Source organism: Fukomys damarensis, unplaced genomic scaffold (genome assembly GCF_012274545.1).
Source record: "Fukomys damarensis isolate Sample0158 unplaced genomic scaffold, DMR_v1.0_HiC HiC_scaffold_31, whole genome shotgun sequence".
Lineage (NCBI taxonomy): Eukaryota > Metazoa > Chordata > Mammalia > Rodentia > Bathyergidae > Fukomys > Fukomys damarensis.
Genome location: NW_022900943.1, coordinates 29,992,511 through 30,015,538, shown reverse-complemented (window position 1 = coordinate 30,015,538; position 23,028 = coordinate 29,992,511). Strand labels below are relative to the sequence as shown.

General features: G+C 40.6%; 1 protein-coding gene across 1 annotated transcript in view; it reads left to right on the top strand.

Moving 5' to 3' along the window:
* Positions 1 to 22,502, top strand: part of Rasef (RAS and EF-hand domain containing) — a 65,708-nt gene extending 43,206 nt beyond the window's left edge. Inside the window, exons 10-18 of the mRNA XM_033757706.1 lie at positions 19 to 107; positions 3,311 to 3,545; positions 3,795 to 3,932; positions 4,033 to 4,180; positions 5,435 to 5,516; positions 6,925 to 7,039; positions 10,811 to 10,930; positions 13,321 to 13,397; positions 21,136 to 22,502. Of these exons, the coding sequence (XP_033613597.1) occupies positions 19 to 107; positions 3,311 to 3,545; positions 3,795 to 3,932; positions 4,033 to 4,180; positions 5,435 to 5,516; positions 6,925 to 7,039; positions 10,811 to 10,930; positions 13,321 to 13,397; positions 21,136 to 21,241 (1,110 nt within the window). The 3' untranslated portion in view covers positions 21,242 to 22,502. The remainder of the gene's footprint in view (positions 1 to 18; positions 108 to 3,310; positions 3,546 to 3,794; positions 3,933 to 4,032; positions 4,181 to 5,434; positions 5,517 to 6,924; positions 7,040 to 10,810; positions 10,931 to 13,320; positions 13,398 to 21,135) is intronic.
* Positions 22,503 to 23,028: the final 526 nt, after the last annotated feature.

The following is a 23,028-nucleotide window of genomic DNA, read 5'->3' as shown; positions in this document are numbered from 1 at the left end:
ATTACTTGTATATTACAGCACATAAATAATGCATCACCAGGGAACACAATTTCTAGAAGCAGTCCAAAATTTAGTGGTCATTCTCTTCAACCTCTGGGCTATGACAGGTATGTTAACACCTGATCATTTTTTTATTTGAATCACAGATCAAAGTTAAAAGGGAAGTAAGTTTCCTTAAGGTGAGTGAAAATAATGGAACATATTTTGGGTACTAAGTTGTATTTTACTTTAAAAGTTATAAACTTTGAAAACTGTACATGAAGATGATTCAGAGAGGGCAAATATACTTCCTTCTGACGTTGTATCTGGGTTTCACGTGTGCCTGCCATTACCTCATCTCTAATACTTCTCTGATTCTTGGGCTGCATAAGAGAATTATGGTACGGGCTGCATATTGGAATTATGGTACGGGATGTTTCAGTGTATGTGGTACATGACAATCGAACTGTTGTCATGATGCTCCAGTGTGTAATAAGTCAGCACAATATTATATGAACCATGTCGCAGGAAGAGGAAACTTCCCAAACAAATAGAAATCTGGCACATTTATGAGCTCCTATTATTGTATTGAAGAAATCACAGAGACATTGTAAATGTTAGAAGATATCCCTGTTTTTTTGTTTGTTTGTGTTGTTTTACCAGATGGAAATGTGGGCCTGTTATTTCTTGAAAACGAGTAAGAAGCAGTTAAAGATTGATTGCATGTGTGCATGTGTGTGTACCTATACGTCTAGTATTTCTTAAGTTAATTTTGTAGCAGGCAAAGTCTGAAAGTGGAAGTGAAGATATGAGTAAAGGTTTCCAGCTCTCCATATTTCTGCAGCTTTCTGATTCATGTTCATTGCTTCTTTATTCAGTACTTTTTATAGAAAGGATAGTGCGCTCTATATTCTGGTGATTGCAGATGATCAAGTTGCCATTCAGAAAAGTCTTTTACCAAAGTTTATTGGTGATCACTTATAAGAAAAATACCATCTGCGTGTAAGCTTTTTTCATTGTTTACTCATTTGTTAAAAGTTTTTAATGCCTTATTGAGTTTTTAAGGCAGCTGACAATGCTGTTACTGAGAAATACATACTTTTAAAAATGTTTAAGTGTGATGATGCCTTTTTTCTGACTGAATATTTAAGATCATCATTTCTAGGGAAATGGTGGGGAACGATGCAGGATTACTGTGGAAATTTCATCATGATTTGTTTTTGAAAGTGTGGACACTAGGAACAAGTCTCACGAGTACTGGACTGAGAGCTCCCGCACAGTATGCTGTAGTGGACAGTGCCATCACCTCACCAGGGCGTCGGACTGAAAGGAATGTAGCTTCTTGTGCTCATTATTTTGATAGGAATTAGAAGCCAGTGGGTCCTGCACTGATACTCCTTGATTAATTTGATATAGAAAATTAACATCTGTGTTTTCTTTTTTAGGCTAATATAAAAACCTTAGTAAAAGCATGCTGTACACTACATTTTACTGTTTGGGTAGTTTAATTTTGTAAAATTTTTTTGTTTTCTGTGTCTTTTGTAAGAACTCTAACCAAGAATATAACTTCTTTTGTAGTTTTATATAAGTATAATGAAAATCTCAGAACAGATAAGAATATTTTACTTTAAAAAGGATATGTATTGATGTTGCATTTGAAAAAATTCTGATCAGAGCCTGTTTTTAATTTACACGGAGTGTAGATACTCGAGGTGATTCCTGAAGTGAGTGTTTCACTTCTGCTTTGCAACTTAGTAAAATACAAACAGATTTAGAAAAAGAGTTACACACAACTGTGATGACATGAAACTGAAGTACAGTAATTTGTGTACTGCATTATGATGTGAATGGTCTTCTCATGTTCCTTGCAGATTGACTTGGATTTAGTTTCAGAAGGAGGCTTTCAGGCCATGCGTGTTGGCACATGCCCATAATTTTGGCACTCGGGAGGCTGAGGCAGGATGATCACTGGGAGTTAGAGCCCAGCCTGGGATCCGTAGTGAGTTCAATGCCAACCTGGACTACAAAGCAAGACCCTCTCTCAAAAGAAAGGATAATTTCATAAGTGTTGGAACAAGACAAAAAATATGTATGCACACATACATACACATATACGAAGTCTGCAATATATGTTGTGTGTGTGTGTGTGTTGGATATACACACACACATACTTTTTGTACTGGGGATTGAACTCAGGACCTTTTGTTTGCAAGGCAGCTGTAGTGCCACTGAGCTGAAGCCCTGGCTGTATATGGAGAAAGAGATAGGAAGGAAGAGAAAGACTGAGAACATAGTGGGTAAACCAGCTCGTTAGTTAATTTTGTTTTTTCCTTCTTAGATTCAGTTTAAGATGACCATGTGTCTTTTTAAGCATGTCCCCTCTCCTTTTTATGGTTTAAAGATCTGTGTGTCCTGCCCGTTTTCCTTACCAGTAATCATGTACCAGGTCTGTAGTGGATGCTGAGTAAGTCCTAGCTATTGTCCTTTCAGTAGAAGCTTAGATTCATGGGAAAATGGAAAAGCAAAAGGAAACTGAAACGTGCAATTTCCTTGGGTTTTTTCATTTGATGTCAGTTACTTCTTTACTGATAAACTTTCGGTTCCACAAACAGAAAGATCCATAGGTATGGGGAGTTCTAGCTGTGGTCTGCATCACCTCCCTACAGAGTATAACAGTATCTCCAACCTTTGTGTTGACACTGAGGGGCGGAAAACTCAGCTCAGACCATTTGGGTAGCGCACATTGCTCAACAACTGTTGCTGTCACTATGTTGATGATGACTGATACCAGAAAAGTTGACCAGTTGTCCCTTACTTTGTCTTGTGCAAACTAAGACAATATATTCATGTCAGCTTTTCGAGCATTTGAAGAGAAAAATCATGACTCAAATACATGAATCTTTCCTCATGTCTGGAGGGTTTGAGACGCGTCTCAGTACTGGTGTGCTTCTCATTTGGTTCTCAACATTTCCGCTCAGACAGAAATGTTCTTAAGAAACTGTTCGGAAAACAGTCTAACCACATTGAAATGTAAGGGCTCCCCAGTTCTGTGTACATTTTTATTAACACAGCTTGACATTGAGTGCTTAATTCTTTTGTGTTAGGAAATAACGAATGTGATATTTTAAAAGCTACATTTATTGTTTTTATCTGAGGGTCTTCATCTCATCAATTGCTGCATAGAATGAACTGATGTTGTTTGAACATTTCCTTTCTCTTGATGCTTAATCATGGGATATACACTGTAGTTCTTGCCAAGTGAACATGTTGGTCTTTTGGACTCCATGCCTGTCCGTCACCTGCATGTCTTGAGAGCAGTCTTCCTTCCCAGGTCATCCCGATCTTCCTATGTGGATGAGGACTGTGAATCCCTGGCCCTCTGTGATCCCATGCAGAGGATGAATTATGAAGTCGACAGCCTGCCTGAGAGCTGCTTCGACAGCGGCTTGTCTACCCTGAGGGATTCCAATGAGTATGACTCAGAAGTGGAATTCAAGCACCAGAGAGTGTTTCAGAGCTCACATGGCGTGCAGGAGAGTTCTGGGGGCGACGCTTCAGACACAGATGTAAGCCTCAAAGCCACTGATCTCAGAGGCCTGATACTGCTTGAAATCTTTCACCATGTTTGACTTATGACAGTCATGAGACTCTGTTGTAGAGATCAACTACTGCTTCAGCAGTAGAGTTGCCATACAGGGCCGCTCTGCTCCGTAACAGCATTTGCTGTAGATTTAGCTGCGTAGTTTTCTTTTCTTGGATCCATGATGTCTATGTGTAATTACACTTTGTTTTTAACTGCTGACTTTATAAAACAGGTTCCTGATATAAGAGATGAAGAAACATACGGTACTGAAAGTGTGGCTTCCGCTGTGGACTGGAAGCCCCCCGCGTGTGTCAGTGAAGGCAGCATTGTCACCTCCTCCAGGAGGCCCATCTCCGCTCTCTCATGTCAGGTAGGCAGCGCTGGAAATGCGTCTGCTCGTGAGCTCTGCTCACTTTCTGGGCCGGAGGAAATCGGCACTGGTATAAGTACCTATCGTGGCTTTCCCCCAGGCAGATATGGAGAGCGACACTTCCAAAGCTCCCAGATCACAGAAGGCCTACAAGATTGTCCTTGCTGGGGATGCAGCTGTGGGGAAGTCCAGCTTCCTCATGAGACTTTGCAAAAATGAATTTCGAGGAGATACAAGTGCCACGCTGGGTATGGCTCTTCTTTCAGTTGGTAATGGGAAAATGGCCCTCTAGCTTGAAGTTTTTCTTTAGGGATTATATATACAGAAACATATAATCTCTCTCTCTCTCTCTCTCTCTCTCTCTCTCTCTCTCTCTCTCTTTCTCTCTCTCTGTATATATTCATGTATTCCTTTGTCCTTTTTCTCTTTGGCTAAAGCCTAGCTGTATCACAGGAAGACTGACAAAGGACAGAGGTATCTACTTAGTCAGTCAAATCAGACAGACTACCTTGAGATCCTGCCATGTTAGGATCACACATTCGGCCTATATTTCCTAATTGGAGCCAGATATTGTGGTAGATGTACGAATACAAGTAAATAAAGCCCACTAAATAAATCCCAGCCTGTAAGGAGCTTACAGCCCAATGGAAAGGAGCGGGCCCCTGGTTTGGAAAGTGGTAAAGGTTTACAGATGTTGGCTATGGAACCCTTCCCAGTAAGGTATCTATTGACGTTGGTAACACGACAGTACTGATACCAGTTTCTCGTTATGGTGAAAAGTGGAGCCATGTTCTCCTCCTCCTGTCTTTCTCATCTTACAATGAAGCGATGGAATAAATATCGTCATTTCCCAAATTTACATAATAATCAGTAAGAGGAATTGAGCATATGTGAATTATCATGCGTTTTTCTTCAATCAAAGATTTATTATTTTGATAACCAGAAATGTTACAGCAGATGGAGGCTCCCCTTCACAATCATTGACTTTGTAAATTTATGGTTCTCTGAAACACCCTTCAAGGTAACAAAGCTGAAAGTGCGTTAAGTTCACTTTAACTTAATTCATAAAAGACTGAAGCGTTTGATTTAGTTGCTGTACACTGTGATGTTTTTTAAACACACATATACACGTTTTACACACAAACATGTACATACACACATGTATATGCACAAACTGTCTATGCCTTCATATACACACACACATACACACACATTCTCTTGTTCATACTCACATACATACGCACCCACACAAATATGACTGATTTCCTCTAATCATCTGGGAAAATAGGACATATGTTTCCCTTCCATAGATGAAGTCCTTCTTCATGGTCATCTGATTTATACTTAGCAAGTGAAAGTCACTCTCCTTGGAAGCCATGTTCAGTCCCTTTTACCACACTGAGCTTTAGCTTATTGGATTTTCTCTCACCCTAGGTGGCTTGAAAGTATCAAGATGGTAGAATTATTTATGTCATATTCTCCACTCTCATATTCCTTTTCAGGAGTTGATTTCCAAATGAAAACTCTCATTGTGGATGGAGAGCAAATAGTTCTGCAACTCTGGGATACAGCAGGGCAGGAGAGGCAAGTGTTTTCTTTGGATTTTGCTTAGGTTTACAAAGATAAGCCTTTTAGGATTCTTTTTTTTTTTCAGCTTTAATTGAGTTTATTGGTACATTTTAGGGATTCAGTACAGTTACATTCATCGTTGGGATCTTGTACCTCTACATGACAGGTCTTGGAGTTTAATTGATTATTGGTACATTTTAGGGATTCAGTACAGTTACATTCATCGTTGGGATCTTGTACCTCTACATGACAGGTCTTGGTTCTCATTTTTTCCCCTATTTTTTCCCTCTATCCTTTTAGGATTCTTGATGTTCTTTCTACTTACAGATTATTAATATGCCACGTAATTATACATAAGTAATAGTATAATTATTTATATTTGTAATTATAAGGTATATCATAATCTCATGAGTGCTGATCCTTTTCCATACCTGCCTGTCTTTTAAGTAGATATCAGTTGTGTGAGAAGAGGGTCTTTAGCTTCTTTGGAGCTGATGTTCAGGTGGAACAAAGATGCTGCACTTTCCTAGCAAGCGAATTTTGGCGAGGAAACATCCTGAAAGAAATGACAGTTTGAAGGGCCACCCAGCTGTGCATCAACAAATAATGGGGAAGAGAACCTCTCCACTCCCCTTGGCTTAAGAGCAGAGACACAAACTAAACAGCCGAAAAACGTTTAGTGATGATATCTTTCCCTGCTCGCTCCTTGGAGAACAATCTACTCAGTTGTTCAGAGAATAAACTCTGTACCAGGCACGGTTTAGCATGTAGAGATTCAGTGGTGCACAGACAGATGCTTGCCTGCGTAGAGGTGATGGTCTCCAGCCGACTGGAGGTTCCAACATTTTCAAGATATCTGTGCTTTACGTGGCCTTAGTTTTAACCATTTTAATGGTTATGACAAGTACCACAGTTGGAGTAGTAAGGACTTGAGGACTTGTGTACACTGAAGTGTGTTCTGCTCCACTGAGACCCCACTCATGGATACAAAGATCCCGGCATGTGGTGGTGGCCTGTGTTCTTCTGTCCATCTGTAACACTCCCTGGCACTAACCCCACAGTGACTTTTCTCCTGCATTTCCTTCCAGTCTCCTCTGAGCCCACAGGTGGGTTCTTGTGGCTTGTTAATGAGGCTAAAGCTTTTAAAAATTGTGCTTTCACTGTGGTATTAGGATATGTAGGCATGATTGGAATTGTTTGGTGGAGAAAATGATTGGCTTTTTAAAAATCACTCACCCAGATGTTCATCTTGCTCCCTTTGCGAGGTCCTTTGAGACCTTGGCAAGGCTGTCGCATAGCCACATGCTGTTAGAGGCTCCTCAATTGGAGCCAAAACTCCATGAGGAAGGAGTAAGCAGAAAGGAGATCAAGAGTGAGGCAGCACCCAGCTGACAGAGTGACAATGTGCTGTTGTCTTTTCCAGGTTCAGAAGCATTGCCAAGTCTTACTTCCGAAAAGCAGGTGGCATTTTACTGCTGTATGATGTTACGTGCGAGAAAAGCTTTCTTAACGTACGAGAATGGGTAGATATGATTGAGGTAAGGAAATGAAATAAAGAACCAGAAAATTACCTGCGGGGGGGGGGTTAGTCACACACTGTCTGGGAAAATGCTATTTGTTGCTCTCTGTTGGCTTGAACTTGATGAGAAGTCAGTGACGCGCCCTTGGCAGACTTGCTCTCTTCCTTGTAGAGCTACAGCAATTCCCATAAAGCCAAGGTCATGATGAGGGTAGCTTTGGGGAATGAAACTTTTGATTTCTCCTAGATAAAATCAGAACCTCAGTAATGAAATGAAAACGCAAGAAATCTAAGAGGCAGCAGCCTTGAACGAGGAGGTGAGCTGGCTGGGGTGTGGGGTGGTCAGATGTGCTTCTGCGAGTGAGTGACGAAGGTGGAGCATCACACGGATTCGAACATGTGTCCAGGGCTGAATGCTGCACAGCTCTGTTTCCAACCATCTTCCGCTCATGCTACAGGATCTTTACATGCCAGCAGATCCCTCTGAAGTACCAGTTGGTGTTTTTAACATGTGTGGTAATATCTGTGGTTAAGCCAAACAGTATCTTTGTCCAAGATACTTTCATATCATTTGGTTTCATGGTAAACAATTTTAAAAGGAAAGGAGATAACTACATTTAATGTGCTGCTAACACTTATTAATCAGTATAATCAATACAGAAGTGTAGTTTAAGCCATGATGCAGTAAACCATTTTGAAGAGTAAACTAGTAGCTAATAGGCCTGAAAGTTAGATATATTTTTGATAATATTAAGCAAACATGAAATTGCTGTAATGGTTAAACAAGTGATTCCTCACTCATTTCACATTAGCCTCTGAAATTAATGTTCTCTTTCGGACTAATGTAATAAGGGAAATAACTGATTGCCATTGGCAGTAAAATTTCAATGATGATAAGTACGTCCCTTATTCTACCAAAATATGACAAAAATCTCTATAAATGCAATGCAAATGCATCACATTTTTACTTCAAAAAGTATTTATGTTAATTTATCTCTGTAACATCTAAGAAAGAAAGTCCAAAACATATTTTTACTTAAAAAGAGAAATCCAAAGCACAGGAGGATTAAGCACTTGCCTATAGTACGTATTTAGGAGTTAGGGGTAGAATGAGAGATTGAATTGGACCTCTTGACTCAGCACTGCTTGCTACTTGTAACACAGCTCCTAAGTGAGCAACTGGTTAATGGAGAAGGCCTTTGATGAAAGACATGGGTTCCAGGGCACTGTTCCTACATAGAGGTGAGACATCTATTCAGAAGAGCAAACAGAACTCAGAAAAACTTTACTGTTGAACTTTTATCCTTAGTCTTCCTTTTAAATCTTGAGATTATCCTCAAAAAATGCAATGTCAGCCACCGTAAAATAGCACTAACATCAAGTGGCCCACGTCCATTTATTGCTAAACAACTGCACATGACACAACCCTTTCAGCCTTGGCCTCCATTTTTTTTTCACAGGGTCTGGAAGAATAAAACTGTTCCAGGTGAATTACTAAATTGTTATAAGAACGAAATAGATACCATAGGGAACAGACTTTCGCCTAGAAATAGAACATGTGCAGTGACATTTTTCTGTGGCTCTTTCTAATTTGAGACAATCCTACAGGGATCATTTTCATTGCCACCATAAATTGGGTTCAAGAGAATGGTCCTGTTACTGAATGGGCCAAAGGATTGAGAAACAGTGAATAAATCTTCTGAATTGATAGTTGGTTTACTTTGAAAACCACAAGGTTATAAAATCTCTAATAAAATTGTGGATAAAATCAAATTATGGCCATTTACTTACCTAGCTTGAGTAATTTGTTGACTGAATATTTAAGTAAATGCTGAACAGAGAAGCTTGAGGTTTCTGACTTTTACACATTCAAATATATCTATGCATATCTTAAATTCTAGCACTTAGACTGAGGCACAAAGATTGCAAGTCCAGGTTCCAAGTGGACAAGCTACGGAGACCTTGTCTCAAAAAATAATAAAGACAAGGCCAGGGGATGTAGCTTAGAAGTTTACTGCTCCAGAGTTTGATCCCCAACCCTTAAAAATTTAAAAAAGATACTTTGAGTTTCTGCTGCAAGCACATACTCTTGTGGGTTTTGGGGATTTATTTATCACTAAAACAAAGTGCTTTTTTCTTCTGGAGCTTGTATTCTAATAGGGAAGACGCAAGAGCAGACAAAGAAAGAATAAATGTTACAGAAGCAAAAGGAAAACAGGTGCAGGCCACTGTAAAAGGAACTGGACGGCAGTTTTCATTAGTGTGGTTGGGCAATGCACCAAGAAGGCCTTGTTCAAGGCCAAGACTCGACGGTAGTGTCAGGCTTCACCTGTCTGACACTGGAAACCATTTAGATGCTCAGCTTCTAGCACACATATATATTTGATCAGGGACTTCCCAGGGAACCCTGAGGAGATCACCTAAGAGCGCAATTCCTGAGCACAGAAATGGGTGGACTAGACGTTTTTGGGAGGGCTTTGCACCCTTCTCCCTTTTGCTTTCGCTGCTTTCTGAGTCCTTCAGTAAATAAGCATTGTCTGAAGAGAAAAGAAGTCAAATATAATTTCATTTTAAGGCTCATGCCATGATCTTGGGTATATCATCAAACTGAATGAGCACCCAGATATTTCTAGACAAAAAGTATGTTCCATGTGTGGATCTCAGGGATGCTGCTTTCTTGATTAGGAAGGCGAAACTTGTTTTTCTTTGCTGGTCTTCCTTATCCTCCTCGTTGCCTGCCTGGCAAGGTGGAATATGCCTTTATTAACCCCATTCATTTCATGGATGAGGAAATTGAGGCTGAAACGTAAAGAGACCGATCTTATACTTCCAGTGAGTGCCAGCTGGTAGGAGCGGTGGGGTCTCAGCCTTAGTACTGAAATTGCACCTTAAATGCTGCTAGCCCTGCCCACTGTGGCTGCTGGGATAGCACGGCATTTTGCATATGCTGATCTTGGAAAATTAGCTTTAGAACCTATTGCTTTGAATGGTTAGGAGTTGATTTTCTTACGAGAAAACTGTTGACCCATACAACTTTCAGAGTTTGTTTTTGCTGTAAACAAGAGAGTAGTAAATGTGGAACTTTTGAACTCCAGTCTCATCCTGTGATAGCTGAAGAATTGCTTGGGTTTTGCACCTGTGAATGAAGTTGGCTTGTAATCAGCATTGTTTGAAGTGAGAGTTGTAGAAAATTATGTGGCCACTCCAGCCAAATATGCTCTTGTGGTTATGCCTTTTAAATTTATATTGGTTTGTACTGCTGTGTGTGCTAGCGACAAGAAACTAGTAGAAGCATATTTCCTTTGCTGTGAAGACATTTAATTTCAGTTCCCTTTACCCTTTTCATTAACCTGAGGATGGAACATTTTATAATAGGGGTTATGGAGTCAGTGGACCCAGGACCTGATTATTATGTGATCTTATTTAACTTCTCTGAATGTCAATTTCCTCACATGTGAATAGGGGAAAAATATGGCTGCTTTTGGAAATATTTTCAGGTTTAAAGATAATATCCGAAATATAATATGAATTATGTGTAATATTATGATTGGCCGTAAGACGTGGTCAGTGGCAACGTGTACTCAGTTTGTGCTGCTGAAATATGACTTACATTGATTATGAATGCAGTAAGAGTATGTTTACATTTACACACTTTCACTCGCCAAACTTTGAATACATCATTTGACACAGGAGGGCAACTGGACTGGTAGCTGCTGCTGCTATACCATCATCACCGTTGTCGTAATTTGTCCCATGTTTGATCCAGGTCTGATTTCTTTCTTCATGATAGGATTCATCTCCCGAGACTGTTCCTATCATGTTAGTTGGAAACAAGTCTGATCTTCGTGACACTGCTGCCGCAGAGGGACAGAAATGTGTGCCAGGATATTTTGGAGAAAAACTGGCCATGGTAAGAGGGAGAGGGGGTTTGAGTTGGAAGAGAACATAGGAACTTAGCAGCTTTGGAATCACTGGCCTTCTCTTTTGTGTTCAGATTTAGAGGCTCTGCCACCCAGCTCACCATGTTTCATGGGACAGCATCCTCCTTACCCTGTAGAACTTGCAGTGCCCTACCTGCGCAACATAAGCCAGGAGTAAACACATCTGGGAGGGAAAGCAGTCACATCATCACTGAGTATCAATGGCAGAGATGAGCTGCAATTTGCCCTGCCCTCTTGCTGTGTTCCTGGAATCCTTTTCTAGCCCTGCACCTAGATAAACGTTCTATTTTCAAAAGACGTGTTTTTTCCAGAAAGGTTCTATGCCGAGGGGCAGGAGATAGAAGAGTGCCTCACTTAGAGAAGTGGAAGCCTTCTTTTTAAACATTTTTTAAAAGATTTGTGCTTAGTTGGAATAGTCTAAAAGTATTTTTGGTTATGCATTTGTACAAGGGTTTAAGTCTATTCTTGTGCAGTTTGTTACCATGGATGGATACTTTTCTCCTATCATCACTGTGTTAGAAGGCTGTGTGTCCCTCTAATGACTTATCGTACCCCTACAAGGAATTCAGATGTGTTCGCTCTAATACATGGATTTGATGTTGATATGTTGTCTGGTATCATCAGTACCAGGAAAGGACTCAGCAGCAAATGTGTGAGAGCTTTAAAATGAAATTTCATTTTACCATGTTAAGTTGGAAAATTTTGTTTTAAATTTAAGAACTGCAAAACAAATGTGAAAAACATTGAAACTGTGAAATGCAGGGGAGACGCATTTAACATATGCTTTATTGTACCCACCATGTGCCAAACACTTGATTCAATGCCGAGCAAAGGCCAGAGAAAAAGTGGAGAGCCCTTACCTGCATAGTTGTGTCTGAGGAGACTCATACTTACTCAGGGAGTCCATGAAACGGACTTTCTTCCTCATGAGCCCTTCCAGAGCTAGCAGTTCTTGGCCACCTGCCAGTTTTATTGCTTCTCAGAGTCTGCAAGATTTGCTTTCTAATGTAGCTCCTGTTTTTCAACCTCCTGTATCCTAGCTAAATTTCCCAGATCAGCATATGCAAAATGCCACGCTGTGCCAGCATTCGCAGTGGGCAGTAGCACTTAAGGTGTGATTTCAGGACTAAGGCTGGGATCCCACTGCTGCTCCCCATGGCACTCACTGTACCCTAGAGGCAGTCTCTGTTCATCCCGTAATGTTCTGGGTATAAAAGCAGCACTCACTAGAAATACACTCACTTTGCGATGCATATAGGTGTTCTATGGATTTGGCAGCTGTTAGGTCAAGGCTGCATAGTGGAGTCTTTTCCCATTTTCCCTGCTCTTCTTGCTCCCTGCTCCAGAGCAATCATTAAATCTCCCCCTTGTCCCTCAGAGGAATACTTCAGCCCACATCCAGGCCCATAATACATCCGATTCTGTTTTATTGAGAGAAGGTGTCTTCAACTTGTTAGACAAAGACACACAAAACTCCAGCAATTACAATGGTGACAGGTATTATAAACAAAAATACAGAGCCCCAGAGAGTTTTAAGACCAGATATATAGACTTTTCAGGATTTGAAATGACTTAATTTCAAGGAAAGGTTACATTAAAATCAAACATTAAGTAAGAGATTGTTGGTGGGATTGGTGGAAGTAGAGGGTGACTCAGGTCATCAGGAGCAGGCGCACAACTCGTAAGATCAGTGGGAATTTGGGTCCTTGGAAAAATTCAGGGAAGACCAGGATAACTAAAGCTTTGCGAGAGAGGGGATATGGTAGAAGATAAAGCTGGAATACTAGCCAAAGCCCCATCGAGCAAGGCTCATTTTCCATGGAAAAAGTCTTTGAATATTTCTCTTCAAAGAAGAGAGAAGGGCTCTGAACAGCCTGTAGCAGAAGCGTGTGATTATTGATCATATATACAGGTTACTTGATTGCTGGGGGGTCGAGTGACACAGGACTAGAAAATGTGTCTTGGTTTTAGCTGCCGGTTCCTAAAAGGAAAGATGATTGTGTGCTGGAGAATGGACCTTCACCGCTGGCCAACAGCAGACTTGTAGACAGTCCATCCCAAACTATTGTTTTTATCACTCTTAAATTAGTTGATACAGGACAGTTGGAAGCATGTAGATGCTTATTGGCAGCAAAATCTTAAAACAGGAGTTTGTACTTCTGTAACACAAAATAAAAATCCACTGACTAGGAACTGTTATTCCTAGATTAACTATGTTCAAGTTAAGTATTGAAGCTCTAAATTTGACTTTTTAGCTATTTACTCTTTTTCCATGTTTTAATTTATTGATTTTAATAATTAAAATTATAAGGAACCCAATTAAAGCCTTCATTGAATTGTGTATACTCTTTTTCTGCAGACATATGGGGCATTATTCTGTGAAACCAGTGCCAAAGACGGTTCCAATATCGTGGAAGCTGTCCTCCATCTTGCTCGGTAAGGTTTTACCTTGTATGTAGAAAACTAGATTTAGGGTTGAATTTTCATTTAGCGAATGCATATGTCAAATATCTTGACCATAACACGCAGCGAGAATGTACATTGGAAAACATTGTCTTGTCTTTCAGTCATGGAGAAACAAATACACAGGGATACTAGATAATCTGGTAATTCTGCTTGTTCACTGTGAAAACTGGCAGAATATCTTTATTGCCAAACAAAATGTGGATCTGAGGTGCTGACATTTCTGTAAAATGTCACCATGAAGCTAATAGATGATTTATATGAGTCATCACCAGGAACCAGATTTTGAAACAGTCGTATGACAAATACAACTATCTGTTATGACATTTTTCCCACGGAAAGGGAGAGAAAACCCTAGCAAAGCAAATTGTATATCATCCCAGTTGGAATCACTTTATCAGAATTATTTCTGTGTAGTGTTAAGCTAAGGTGGTGGTGTTAACATTTTTGGGATATAGGGTTAGAATGAGGATTGCATCACTAACGAACTTAGATTTAAATGTTTATATTTTTATTCTTGGAGTGCTCTTAGGACATGACATTACCTGCCAGACTTATTTCCTCTGCTTGGTTTTTCTTTTTTCTTTCTTTCTTTCTTTCTTTTTTTTTTTTTTTTTTTTTTTTTTTTTTCTGGGGGTCTAAGCAGATCCAAAAGGGAAGTGTGTCTATCTTCTATCTGTACTGGGGATCGAATTTGTGATCTTGAGCTTGCAAGGCAGGCAGTAGCGCCACTGAGCTAAATCCTCAGCCTTCTGTTTGTTTTTCCTGCCATAAATGATTCTTTACTGGCCTAAAAGGATTATGTAGCATTCCCCAAAGAAAAATTAAATAAATGAAATGAAGGATAATATCTAGTTAAAGAAAAAACAAATGCATGATTTTAGGCATAATTCTTTTTCTGACTGAGATTTTATAAGAACCTGACATTGAGAATTAAGAACCAAACATTGAGAGTTAAAATACTTGGCAATATTTTTACTGATAAAAGCTTTTCAATTAATAACTTGGTGTCACAGAAGCTAATAGACGAGACTTCTGTTAGTGTATGCTTGTGCTACAGCCTTGGGCTAGGTGGCTTCTGTCACATGACAGAATGAGGATACAGTTCCCTGGGCTCACACGTAACATCCTTAAATAGTTTCACCTGCACCAATACAAACGGAAACTTCGCTTTACAATGCTGAAAGTCATCTTTGTTTAAAACAAGCAACACTTCTGCCTTCTAGTGTAACCTATAGTAGGCAAAAAAAAAAAGGGGGGCAAATATTTAAACTGGTGTAGATTCAGCTAAATCATTACACAATTTTGGGGGGTTGGGGGCTGTGATTATAGTAGCATCATATACTGATACCACATTTGTCAAAAAGCCAGGGTAGTTGGATGTGGTGGTACACGCCTGTGATCTGACCACTCTAGGAACCTGAGGCAGGAGGACCATAAACCCAGCCTCAGCAACTCGGTGACTTAGCAAGTCTCTAAAATAAAACAAAATGAAATAAAATGACTGAGTATGTGGCTCAGTGCTAGGATTCAGTTCCCAATATTGCAATAATAAATACATAATTGATTTTTTTTGTTTGTTTTTTGAGACAGGGTCTCACTATGTAGTTGAGACTGACCTGAAACTCACTATGTAGCCCAGGATGGTCTCAAACTCACAGCGATCCTCCTGCCTCAGCCTCCCAAGTGCTGCGATTACAGGCGTGTGCCACCACACCCGGCTTAATAATTAATTTTTTAAAGAGAGTCAGAGGAAAGCCTTTATATACTAGGTCAATCATGGGTCCCATGACCTCTGGGCACACCAGCTCTTTTGATCAAATAAACTGTACATAGAAGGAGGAAAATTTGGCGAGGCAGTGTTTGCCTTTATTGAAGATAGAATAATTTTTACACTGCTCGGTGCTTTCAATCTTCACATGGTTGTGTTGGTGCTGTTATGAATGTGGAGGTAAGAATTCCTGAATGGAGATGAGGTGGCTGCTGGGTACACAGGGTAGGAAGAGCTCATGAGTTGATGCCCAGCAGGAGTAGGCACGAGCCTTTGCCCTGGTCCGTGAAGTGCCCCGTTGCTGTCTCCACACAGCAGAAAAGGATGTGGCTACAGGCCTCTGGCAGGCTGAGCAGCCTTTATCTGACAGTCCAAACTGCTCCGTAGTCTCAGACTTCCTTTGGCACAGATACTGGTTGTTGAAAAGTTTTGAAAATTTGCGCTATTCCTGAGTTCGACTTTTGGGTTAGGGATAGTCTGGTGCTCAGTTCCCAAATCCACAAAACTTCAACTTGTGAAACGTTTGTGGTCTCAAGCATTTCGAAGGAGAGATACTTGTGCTACGCATAGTTACTGACTATTGCTGGGCATGCTGCAGCACTACAGTAAGAGGACACTTGAAGTCCACTCTTTACTCCTAAATAGCTGTGGAGCCTTCAGCAAACCCCTGCCTCACTTAAGGGATCTCTAATTCGTAAAATGAAAACGAGGGATGAGTAAAGTGATCTCAGAGTTCCTTTCCAGTAACAGTAGTAGTGTATGATTCTCCGTAGAATAGCTTGTACTTCACCGAATAATCATGTTTAGTACTCCACGGTCTTATTAAAGTTCAGTGGATACAAAGTGCCCTGTTTGCACCCTCAGTGTGGAATCCATTCTCTACCATATCTTGAAGGCAGGAGTGGCTGTGAGCTCCCTTCTTCCTCCTTTCTGTCTGTTCCTTTATGGCCCATTGGGTCACCCAGGCACGGAGAAGCTTAGATACCAGCTCGTGTTGATTTACTTAAAACACCTGGCATGCAAAGGCATTTTGATAATAAGGTCACTTCCACTGGGCAGTGCTCAGGTCATAGTTACTTTTTAAGCTTTAGACAGTTGGATTGACAAGTTTCTTGTGGAGGTTTTCTTTGTATTGCTACTGCACTATGGCCTAATTTGGAACTCCAGTTATGTTACTGATGTGTTGAATATTAAAATTATAAATAAAGCAAATATGTGAAAGCTTTGCTTTATTCTCTGCCTTCAGATTACTTTTTCAAAGTACTGAAGTCTTAAATGAAAAAGTTATATTCTCCACAGGTAGAATAATAATTTTTAAAAAGTTTTACAGCCTTTAGAAAATTGCACATTATGTAAAACACTTAAGTCCTTGACTTACATCTCATGGACTGATCTCAGTATGGTCCCTTCCATTCCACGTAATGTCATAAAACATGAACTAGAAGACTGTATGCCTTTGTGCTGTCTGAAATGGAATTTGACTTTGAAGGGAGGTCATAATGTGTTTGGTTAACAGCTTGAACCACTTTGCTTTTTCCTGGAAAACCTCTCAATCCCAAGTAAACTTTCTTCTAGAAGTGCCATTTTCATGAAGTGCAGTGATGCCATTTTTCCAACCATTGCTCCTGTTGATTAGTAAATTTGCTGTCACAAGAACTACAGGCGTTAACATTTTGCAGCAGTTTCAAGTTCAGAAGGGATTTAATTGATCAACAGCGTGAATCTGGAGAAAAACACAAAAAGCTCAGGCTGATGGATCATTTGAATGAAAGAGCTGTGCAGTCATTTAAAGCATAATTGTTTTATTTTTTTCTACATGATATACATGATATTTTTAACAGTGCAGTTGAGCACTTGTTCATTTTTAGTGAGGCCACTTAATGTCCCCAGTGTTAAGCCTCGTTTAGATTTTTGGAATGGTATCTTTCTGATTTTTTTCAGCCGGGGCATGCCTGCATTTATGGTAGATTAAAGAACCTGAAGGCCAGAGGAAAGATGTGGATTTCCTCATTAATATTTGCTCTCAGTTTCAATAACGTGTTCATTGTTATGAAAAACTTAGCTTGTGCTTAGCTCTATGAGTTCAATAGGAAATCAAAGGGATAAAAGGTAAGCTTTGCAGTTTAACATTACAGGGAAAAAATGAGAGTATACAAGCTGGACAGCCCTTTGGTATGTAGCTCATAGGGGACATTGGACCTTCCAGAAGGGAGAGTTGTGAATTACCTTGTGAGGGTGTTGTGATTATCACACCCACTTGACAGCTGAGGAGCTTTATCAGTGACACAGCTGGGCGGAATCAGGACTCACTACTAACCCGAGTCACTAACTTGCCACACAGATGTTGGCCCTCTCAGGATTCCGTTTTGCATGTGCTCGCCTCCCCCTGCTGGGGGCCTTCCATCCCTATGGTTTCTGAAATCACCTCTAGCTGGTGATGTCCTGCTTCGGTATTTGGAACTACCATTTCCTCAACAAATGCCACAGGCATAGTCTGAGTCACCAACTGGAAGATGTGCCGGTAGAATGGCTCAATATACCCCACTTCTGATGTGTTTGTCTTTATCGTTCCTGGTTCTTCATTGCTTTTTTCAGGAATCTAGAAAAATCAGAACTAAAACCTAGCCACCCGGACTCAATCTTGACATCTTTCGCTGTCCTGCTCTTCACTTCCCTTCAGTGGGTTTGAGCCCTGCCCGTTCAGTGATGATTGTGAACTTGTGTTGGTCCCTGCAGCTCTCTCTCCCTCTTTGACTCAGCCGTCACATGTCCTACCTTGGTTAGTACCTAAGTTTCTGCCACAGATCTCCAGTATTAGATCATCCTTTACCCTGCAATCTGTGGAATTCGGTCAATATTTACTTTCTTGCCTTCAGCCCCACATCAGTGTCCTATTTATGGTAGAAAGTGCAGGCTTCTGAGCATGTGGCTGATGTTCCTGCCTGGCCTGCCCACAGCCCTTAACTCAGGATGAGCGATAGTCTGTAGACGTAGCCACCTCTGTGTCTAGTCATGGCCGTGCTCTTTTGTGCCTCAGCCTCTGCCACATTGTTCCTTGCACCTGGATTCTCTTCCCGAGATTCCTCTAAATAATTAATGTTTCAGTCTCCACAAAGATCTGCAAATCCTGCATCACATAGTATGCGTATAAGATGCTCTCTGGGAATTTTTCAGGAGCAGTTTAGACATCTGCCTCTGCCTCATGGCTCTCTATCTAAGGACCCCTCACCTTGGCACAGACTGGGCATTTGTTAAATGTCAAAACGACCACGATGGAATTTTCTGTTCTCCATAACAAATTCCCACCCGGGGGAATGTTCCACACAGTGGCTTAAACAGTGCATATTCATCTGACCATTCTAGCGTCAGAGGTTTGAACTGACTTTTTTCAGGATGTCATAAGTTGGTTCTGTTTCTTTTCCTTAGACTTTGTTCCTTGTCTGTGAGTGAGGTGATACTGCTCACCTGTCAGGTGTGGGTGGGGTGTGTGTGTGTGTGTGTGTGTGTGTGTGTGTGTGCGTGCTGTTAAGGAAAATGTGAAAACATCATAGGATTTACTAGTGGCTATAGGGAGAGTTAGTTTCTCTTTACTTATTTGTTTTCCTGCTAAGGTACCTTTATTCTGACTCACTATATAGAATTTTCCAAAGTGAGGACTCATCAAAATAGTCTGAAGCTACGCTAGCCCTAGTAGCCACTAGATGCTTGAAATAAGATATTAATTATACACTGGGTTTTGAAGACAGTATACAAATTATAAGATATCTCATTAATGATATTATTGATGAACACATTCCTGCCAGCTGGAACCACCTGGTGGAGACAGGCATAACTGTGCCGTGAGGCCTTTACCACCTGGTGGGACTGCCCCACGCTGTGTGACATAGACGTGTGTGTACCACTGTTTGTTCAGAGCTGCCCAGCATCAAGGCATACAAATTATGGCCCTGTCATTAATGTGTTAATGCAGAAACGGTGATATTTTTCTATGCTCTGTTAAATATATTAATAACAGTGATTTCACATTGTTTTACATTTTTTTAGTGTAGCAATTGAAAAGTTTGAAATGGGGAATGGATCATACTATTTCTGTGGAACACAGTATTTTGACGTTTCAGTTAACAGCTAGCTCCTTAATAAGCACTCTAAGATTTAATTGCTAAAGCAGTCATTTTTAGTTTCTCACCATTAACTAGCATTGGCTGGATCTCTTGTCTACAGTTTGGGGGGACCTTCAGGCATCTGTAGTCACATAGCTCCTAGGAGCTGTGGTTCAGCTGACCTTTCCTCCCGTGGCTTATCTTGTGTGGCATCTCATCCCCCATGGCACTCTGGTGGTTTTTGTCCATCGAAAGACCCTGAACTTCTGAAATGGCAGCTCAAAGCACCAAGTGGGAGGAGGCTGAAGTGTCTGGCGTTATTAACTCCTGGGCTTGGATGTTCTCATCGGAGCCTGTCTTGACCCAGGGGAGGACAAAGGTGCCTCGGTGATGGGGGAGCACCAGGCGCAACATGGGAAGGCAGAGTTATTGGAGCTGCCTTGGCGAAGCACTGCTATGCTCACCCTCAGAGTCATCTTGTCTAAGGTGGGGCTTCAGACAACCCAGGGCCTACTCTTAGAAGGGTACTTCCTTGGGGGGCTTTTATAAGATATTTTAGAAGACAATATTTTTTTCTGTCATTATTGCCTCTTTAAGTAAACTAGGGAGGAAGCAAAGATAGTCACGCATGAATTTTAACTATCTCTGTGCTGTTATGTATAATTAATTACATATAATTAAAGTAAAACTTTTGTTATGGCTCGTGTCTAGATGTCGCTGTAAAGTCTCATGCAGTCATAGGAAGAGCTCTGAGAGGGGCTGGATCTAGAGAGTGTGGTGCTGGGATCAATAGTGAGTGATACTAAATCAGTCCATGACTGGTTTGGCATAGTTCTGGCTAGGATTAAGGGTGTGAGTGCTGCACCTGCCCCTGCGCAAAATAAAGAAAAGGGCTAATGTGCTCTCACCTACCTGCTTGCTGCAGACTATTTTCCTCTGTGATGCCCCTCTGCCTTGCCACCCTGCCTTGAAGCCAGCCGACTATGGATTGAAACATGTACACACTGATAGCCAGATAAACCTTTTCTTCTTTAACATTGAGTGTTGGGTATTTTGTCTCAGGAAAAAAAAAAAAAATAGCTAAGAGAAATTCCTTGGTTTGTTCAGGGCCCTAGGCATAGGCATAGTTCGCTAGGATTAAGGGTGTGAGTGCTGCACCTGCCCCTGCGCAAAATAAAGAAAAGGGCTAATGTGCTCTCACCTACCTGCTTGCTGCAGACTATTTTCCTCTGTGATGCCCCTCTGCCTTGCCACCCTGCCTTGAAGCCAGCCGACTATGGATTGAAACATGTACACACTGATAGCCAGATAAACCTTTTCTTCTTTAACATTGAGTGTTGGGTATTTTGTCTCAGGAAAAAAAAAAAAAATAGCTAAGAGAAATTCCTTGGTTTGTTCAGGGCCCTAGGCATTCTTGTGGGGATGGAGCCAGGATCCAGAGTTCTGGGGAATTAATTGTGCAGGTGTGAGAGAGATAGGATCCTGAAACCTCAGGGAAGAGGGAAGGTTTTGTGTGTGTGTGTGTGTGTGTGTGTGAATGAGAGGGAGAGAGAGCCAGTCTGTGTTCAGAATATAGACACTAGAGCCAGCTTAGAAGATCTGAGTCCCATGTCTTCATTTGTGTGACCTAAGAAAAAATTCTTGACCTCTTTTGGCTGTATTTCCTCACATTTAAAATGGGGCACAACAAACTCAATAGGTTTCTTGGGAAGATGAAGTACTTTTCTACCCACAGAGAATTCAGAACAATGTAAAAATGGCCCGTGCAGTTGCTCAGCATTGCTTCTGGTCCTTAGTTTTGTACCTCAGTAATCCTCTCCTCTCTCCCCCATCCCCCCAGGGAAGTGAAGAAAAGAACGGAGGAGGCCGATAGCAAGTCCATCACCAGTCTGGCTGGGACCGGTTCCAAAAAATCAACACAGATGAAGAACTGTTGCAATGCCTAACTGCCAAAAACGTCCTCAGCTGTGACATCTTTCATTTCCAGGATACTGAATTTTGTGACTTGCTTGGTTCTTAATAGAGTGGCTCATCCTACAGACACTGTCCTGTGGAGAATTTGCAGAGTGGTCTCACTGTAGTCTCAGGTCCCTCAGAAGCTCAGCTCTTCTTTGCTGTGATCTCTGAGTGCTTTGGGCCCTTTGAAGACACCATGGAAATGTTTGTAATGTGGAAAATTCATATGCTCATTTCAAGCTGAAGCCAAATTATATCAACATAATTAGACCCACGAGGTAGATGATGTAGTTAACAATGTTTCCCTAAAATGGTTGATACTAGTAGAAGAGAGTTCTCATTCTAACTTCACTGTTAGCTAATTTAGTGGTCCTGGACATGTCACCAGCCCATGTGATGTATGTTTTTTCTCTAAAACAGGCAGCTTGGCCTCAAAGGCATTGTAGGGCTCTGCACTGTTCAGAATCTATAGCACTTTAATCAGCAGTGAGTGAAGCACAATGACCTACAATTAAAAAGGGTCTAGGTTGTTCCTACATTAAAAAAAAAAATACTGCAGTATTGATTTTTTTCACTTTTGAAATGAGAACAAAATTCCATTGAAGAAAAAAATGGTAGTTTAGGCACCAATGGTAACAGAAAAATCTATGCTTATGTGTGGAAAACAAGTTTGAAAAAACGTTGTATATAAAAGGGGACATTTTATAATCTCAGAAACTTACAAAGTCCCTATCTTTGTGTGAAAATTCTAACAAAAATATATAGTATATGTACTACTGAATGCAATAATCCAGAACAATGTCCCTTTTCACTTACAAATACCTACCATCCAGTGGTTGTCAGAGGCTGAAGAAAGAGGGCAACTGAAATTACTGTGGATGGGTGTGTGGGCTTTGGAGGATAATGAGAATGTTTTGGAATTACGGTAGTGTCAAGACTGTAGGACTCTTCAAATATGTGAAGAACCACTGAATTGCCTGACTTCCCCATTGAGATGTGTGTACAAGCCGGAGGAGCCAGTACTTGACCCAAAGATGGCCAAAAGTGCCTAGCTTTTAGTAACCTGAATGGATTAAGTTGTTCCCAGCAACAGATTTCCAGGCCCAGGTTCCAACTACCTTGCTGAAAAAAACTTAATAGCTATTATTTATTGGGTTAGACTAGTTAAAAGCATTTCTTTTTATTGAAAATTAGAGCCATTCTATATAGCAATCATTTCCTCTTTGTTATTTTCATGGTCAAACTTTAAATTCCTCAAGCTTTATTTTTTAAAAATGGAGAATGTCACGATCAAGAGCCACGTTATTTAGCTTTTCAAAGCATGTTTTCTTTCCTATCGAAGACATTTAATATTTTAACTGGAAAATTGAATCCTCAGTAACTCTACCATGAATTCTAGTTTTGTATTTTAAATTTTTCGTTCCCTGAAAAAAAAATTACATTTCAAGCCAAAAAGCATGCTTTGCTTGTGGGAAATAGTGAAAATGCATGTGGGGCGGCAGTAGTTATTCTCTTTGTGACTTGCATTTGTTATTTGCCTCAGTGGTGCATCTTGAGTCCAGGTGACACTGGACCTAACATATGTATGTAGGTTGATAAATGGAACAAACATTCGGGTTCTGGTGCACAAAACTGGGTTAGTGTACATGTTATTGTGTTACTTTTATTTATTTCTTCGAAGTGTCTCATTATAGTCATCTCACAACCTGTAAATAAGCATGCTTTTTTCTTTTTTGGTTTTTTGAGACAGGGTCTCACTATGTAGTTCAGACTGGAC